We start from the raw sequence: 6,139 nt of genomic DNA on the forward strand, positions 1-6,139 counted from the left end.
TGAAAAATATTTTCAAATATACTTCATTTTCGCATTCTAATCATTATTGATGTTTCTTCTTTTTCATTACACCTCACTTGTATATGCAACATATGTCTCACCAACACTCGATTCTCTAAATGCCGTCCATTTTGGTTGTATTTGTTACAACAACAATGTCTATTTTATATTTTGGTTTTCATATGATTCCCATTTGTAGTAGGTGCGCACACCCACACACTTACACGTTTGAATATTTAGTTCGATTGTTTATACACTCAAGTCTTCATGTGCTTGTATGCGTGCACAGTTATCTAACCACAATAAAGATAATGCATTTATACATCTTTGCTTTTTTATTAGCCTCATGCTTTATGTGCTTTCATTCTTCGTTTAACGCTCTGGTTGGCGCTTCTTCATGCGGCTTTGATTGGGATTCCCTTAGTTAATCCCGAACATACGTATTCGTCAAAGCTTATCGGGCCATCCCCCTCATGCAAGCGCACACAGCTCCACACACATATATTTGCTTGTTGAGAGCATGTGTTTGATAAAGTTTCTGCATATGTGACTTTATGGGTCTGAATGAGTTTCACGCCATAATGCTGAAAGAAATACAGATTTCCGACTAGATATTTATAGTCCGATTCACATTTAATTTTATTAGTTTCTGCACTTTTATGCGACTAACAATTTTTTGAAGACGTGGGAAATTTAGTAAGGTTTTCTATACAACATTTCGGGGAAAAAATTTCAGTAAAACTTTTTGTATTGACAAGTGAGTTTTTGATGTTATTCCGTAAGTGCGGTTTAAGCTAGCTGTAATTAAAGAATTAAGTTTACAAAATATAAAACCATAACAGAAGAAATCCGAGTTATCCGACAAAGTGTTTAAACATTTTCAAAAAACAAAACAAACAATGAGGGGTATCACAAAATCAAAGTTGCAAGGACGAATTGACTGTAGTATTTATTAGCCGGCTCAAAAAAGTTGTCGCTGGCTCTGGCCGCTTTGTAGATATGCGACGGTTTTTTCGATCCATACCTGGGAGTTCTGGGCATCACAGCCCACCGGCGTCTATCCAAGAGGAACTGTTAGTGGCTTGTCGTGGTTTTTTCGGCTTCTCCTCATTTTTGTAGCACAATTCGCTGGATCGGTGTATCGGTGTGGACGTCATATTTATTCAAAATTATTTTCGTGCATATTTTGAGAAAATTAAATTTTTACGGTGGTGACTTGCCTCAGATATTTCCACCAAATATTGTATATTCTAGTAGCTATCAATAAAAACTACACCTATATAAACCTATGCAGAGAACTATGCAAGATTACATATTTAGAAGAATTTGTTGGCAAGAACATGTCGCGAAAAGCAGCAGTTCTTCGAATCATCTTCGCTCGCCGAGAACCTGGGCTGGGATGATTTTTACTTACTTTAAAAATAAATTGGCTAAGTTAGACCATTTTATGTTGCTTGACTGGCCTTGACTTAAATCAAAGGGTAACAAAATTATCTTTATTTGTGGAGACCTTCCTAAACACGCAGTGCATAAAAAGCTCAACCCCAAACGCTGTCTGTGGCTTGCTTCACACTCTACATTAAACTGAAAATATAGGACTTTGCATAATTTTAATTATTGACTTACAGACTTTCCCAAATATTTGTAATGCTTACACTTAAGAGCAAGTGTACTTATTGGTACCTGTCCCCACGCGATCTGTGTAAAGTTGAACGGTGAAAATAATTATCTGAATACACTGTTGCCATAAATACTAAAAATTTACCTCTATTATGCTTCGAGTGGTAAGTAATTATGCCTAAAACCGGCAAAGCTTTCTTTTAACAATGGACTTTTTAACTAACTTGAACACAGCTCCTTAGTCAGATAAAAGGATGATAATGAACGAGAGGCCAGTGCATAATCTTTACATTCAACAAAGGTCTTAGTGTTTAATTTGTAAAAACCAAAGAGAGACAGAGGTTCAGGTAAGGACATTAAGAACTTAAATACAATTTAAGATGCGATTATATTCTACCTGCTCGACATCACGCCAACTAGTATAAATACCGCACAATTTCCCACTCATCTTTATAATATTATCAGCTCCCGACTCTGAAACACTGACGCTTTGAAGAACTTACCATTGTGGACTTATCCACGAACAGCAGCATGAATATTCAACCCAATAAAATAGCCGTTGATTTGCGGACATATAACACTATACCAACAAAATGTGTTGGCCAAGGAGCAATACAAGCATATGATTTGTCCCAATTATGCTGTCGTCAACAAACACGGAACGACCGTCTATCAACAGTACATCGACAATTAAAACGTCGAAGAGAATTCGAAAATATATTCGATGGTGAAACAAAAAAATTAAAATTGGACGAACACATAACACCAGTGCCTGAAGCGGACCCACGAAATCAAGTAGAAATACCGATGGTACAGATACCATACAATTATTATAGAACATTAGCTATTAAAGCGGAGCCACTTGACGATTTGGAAGCATCAAATATCTTAAATATACTTGAGAAATCATCTTCTTTGATAATGCAGACAGCAGCAGCTATTAAAGAGGAGCCACTGCAGGTATTAGACACAACCAACAATTTAAATGTGGACCAATCGGTATTCGAGGCATCGAACCCGTCGTTAAAACAAACAGTATTAGAAAAACCAATTGTCAAATTAAACCCAAAAAATGTCTCAAATGGCGAGGACTCGTGCTTCATGACATCATATTCCTCAGCTATTGGAGAAGAGCCAATCAACGATTTTCATTCATCGAATTCCTCAAATACAAGGAACCCGCGTTCTGGGTCATCCTCTCCATTAATTATTGATTGTTTCCAACTAGGTCCAAATGGCACATACATAACCGGAGAACAATTGCTGAATATCAACTGGACGGAAGTATCAATCACCACGCGGCAGCTTTTAAGTGTCATTTTTGATCGCGAAACTCTTGCGACGCACACACTGAGTGGCAAGCCCTCGCCTGCTTTTCTGGACCGTGATCGCCCACTCAAGCGTCAGTTAGATAAGCTGAAAGTGGCTGATGTGATATATTTCCTCAAATTGCTTTTCAATTGTCCGGAACGTGTAATCCGAAATGCAATCACAATGAAATGTGCGGATACCGCAAAAGCCATACGAAGAAAGTGCTTATCCAAAGCTAATTTAGATAAATTCTTGTAATACCTTAAATTTGTATATAAGCTATGATATGTGTAAATAATTTTTGCAGTAACAATAAAATATTAAACTCTCGAAAATATATGTATATGTGATATTGTATAACTTCTTAGCAGGAGAATTGATAGAAGCAGCCTTAACAAATTTTATTTAGGGTCAAAACGATTCGTTGGTTTTTAAGGGTCTGGTGATTCATACTTTTAGTAGTTTTGAATATCACAAAGGAGGAGACGTAGAGAAATAACGTATGTTATTGTATTATATATACTACAGTATAATTCTAAAAATTTGTGTATGCTATTTTAATAAAATAGCCAATAATAGTTCTGTAGATTTCTAATTCTGTAGACTTATTTAAAATAATGCCGCTTAGGGTAGATTTTGAATTTTATTGGTGCAGACTTTGGTTTTAAGCTCAAATTCTGGTGAAACTATATGAGTCTACGATCTGTAATAAACATAATTTATAAGAGACCAAATTTGATTGTAATCTATTCGATTTCTTTGAAAAATGAATGTTGAATTCCTTCGCAAGATTTTTATACTCTCGCAACATGTTGCTACAGAGTATAATAGTTTTGTTCGCCTAAAGGTTGTTTGTATTTCGCAAAACTAATCGACTTAGATATGAGGTTATATATAATATATAGAAATGATTACGGAAACGAGTTAAAATCCAGATAAAAGTCTGTACGTCCATTCGTGTAAGAGATATCTTAAGCAAAAATTGATATGAAACTTGATACATATGATTCCTGGCGTCTCAAGAGGGTTGCAGATGGGCGTAATTGAACCATTATTACGCCCATGAAACGCCATTAACTAAGTTCCACAATAAGGTACAAGGCCGTTATTTTGTACAAAAAATTGCATTAGGGAGGGGCATCTATGGTTGAAAAATTTTGAAAAGGTGGATGTGGCCTTGCCCTTTAATTAGTTTAATGTACATATCTACTAAACTATTTAAGCTCGCAGGGAAAATATTTTTGAAATCCCTGTGAAAATGGTTGAATTCGCATTATAACCCCGCCCACTTCCCATATAACGGTTACGATGAAAACAACTAAAAGTTGTTGTCGATAATTAAATGTGTCAGAGACACTTTATTTTGCACCCGAGATAATTCAAAAAGCTTTATAAGAGCCAATATCAAACGTGGACAATGGGCGTGGCACTGTCAATAGGTGCAAACCTATATACCGGAGCTTGCTCGACCAATTTTAACCATGTAATACGTAATATTATCCTGACATTTTTACATCACGATGCGAAAATGGGCGAAATCTACAACCACGCCTACTTTCCATATAACAAAGTTTTTTTTAAATTGCATCTGATTCTTTCCATTTCGACTATACAAATCAGGCACCAAATGAATGCATTGAACCAAGTTAAAACTTTGCACGAAAAGTGCCTTTAAGAAGTGCCACCTCATGACCAAAAATTATCAAAATCGGATAGCAAGTGTTCAAGCTCCCAGCAACCGAATATGTGGACCCCAGTTCTTATCGCAAATATTTTGAGGAAAATATCGATCAACCTGGGGGATTGTAATTCGGAAAAAATCCTTTCCTAATAGTACTATGCCCATATTGAATATGTGTAAAATCGGATTAGTAATTCTGTTAGCTCTCCTATAGCTAATAAAAAGAATTTCGAACTTCCGACTGACTTTATACCGCATATATCGGCAAATATGTCAAATATCTTAAGGGGTTACATGGGTTTCCTCGAGCAAAAAACGTGCTATTTTCAATAATGTTCTTTTTTCATATCAAAAGATAAAATTCAAGATTTTTATTATTCCACAGATAAATATTTTGCAAAGACGTTGTAAAATTTTCAATGGAAACTATTCAAAACTTGGCCATTACGACGTCATTTCCGACATTTCTTCGGGAAAAACGTGCCTTCGCGTTTACAGTAAAACTTCTTAAGAAACATCATAAGGAAAAAGAAAAAATACATGTTATAATTGGTAGGTATTGAGTAAAAAAAAAATAATAAAAGGAAAAATTGTATTTTTGGCAGACGGTTTTAAAAAGATTAAAATTTTTGAGAAATATTCTGGAGGCTCTATGTCAAGGACCTGTGTAAAATTTCGTTAAGATCGGTTGAGTAGTTTGCGAGAAGTCTTGACAACTGACTTTGCAAACACAGTTTCGAGAAAAACGGATGTTTTAGGATTCTCATAATGTGTGATGTTTTAATGAAGATAAGTGGACAAGTTTTGTTTTAAATTATGTGGTTTGGCGCTCAATGTGAAAGGAATTGGTTTAAGTCTTGGTTCAAACCTCATATCCGTTTGCACATTACCACAATACAAGTATATTAAATTTAACCTCTTCGGTTAAGTTTATGTCAGATATGTATATGATATCTCACTTCAGGATGATTTCAATATAATTTTCGATAACAGAAAGTTTAGTTATAAAACTAATTTTTTCCATGACCTATTATATAAGTTAATAAGATAACAAATTTGATTGTTATCTATTCACGATTTCGTCGAGCAATAAATGTTGATTTTTTTCGCATTGTTATTAAAATGAAGTTTTGTCTACACCTGAAGGTATTTGGCTGGCTTTGAACCTTGCAAGTTGCAAGAGTATGAAATGTTCGACTACACTCGAACTTAGCCTACCTTACTTGTTTTCTATTTCATTGAATCATATCACTAAAATATTACTCATACATAATGCCATAGCTGTATCGGCTTTCATTCATTTCATGTTACTCATACGCCCTGTTTAACCACCTGAGTAAACACATATAAATGCTTTTACAATTAAATAACATACTCACATAACAAAGAGTATTGCTCAAGGTAATTGATTTATAGACTATTTAAATATTCAGTACGTGCAAAAAGAAAAGTAAATCTCTGAATGTTAATCCAAATCGAATTCCAGTATTATGAATTTCAAGCATTTTCCGTTTGCTCCACAGTATG

General features: G+C 34.9%; 1 protein-coding gene across 1 annotated transcript; it reads left to right on the forward strand.

Annotated features, from left to right (window-relative positions):
- Positions 1 to 2,078: 2,078 nt before the first annotated feature.
- Positions 2,079 to 3,266, forward strand: LOC106625909 (uncharacterized). The gene has a single exon (XM_014245732.3). The coding sequence runs from the start codon at positions 2,152 to 2,154 to the stop codon at positions 3,187 to 3,189; it is 1,038 nt and encodes a 345-aa protein (XP_014101207.3). The 5' UTR covers positions 2,079 to 2,151; the 3' UTR covers positions 3,190 to 3,266.
- The last annotated feature ends 2,873 nt before the right edge of the window (positions 3,267 to 6,139 follow it).

The sequence above is a fragment of the Bactrocera oleae genome, chromosome 4 (assembly GCF_042242935.1).
Source record: "Bactrocera oleae isolate idBacOlea1 chromosome 4, idBacOlea1, whole genome shotgun sequence".
In the NCBI taxonomy this organism is placed as follows: domain Eukaryota; kingdom Metazoa; phylum Arthropoda; class Insecta; order Diptera; family Tephritidae; genus Bactrocera; species Bactrocera oleae.

What these genes read in the sequence shown, in the direction of transcription:
- LOC106625909 (XM_014245732.3), top strand. Translation starts at nt 2,152, where the DNA reads ATGAATATTCAACCCAATAAAATAGCCGTTGATTTGCGGACATATAAC.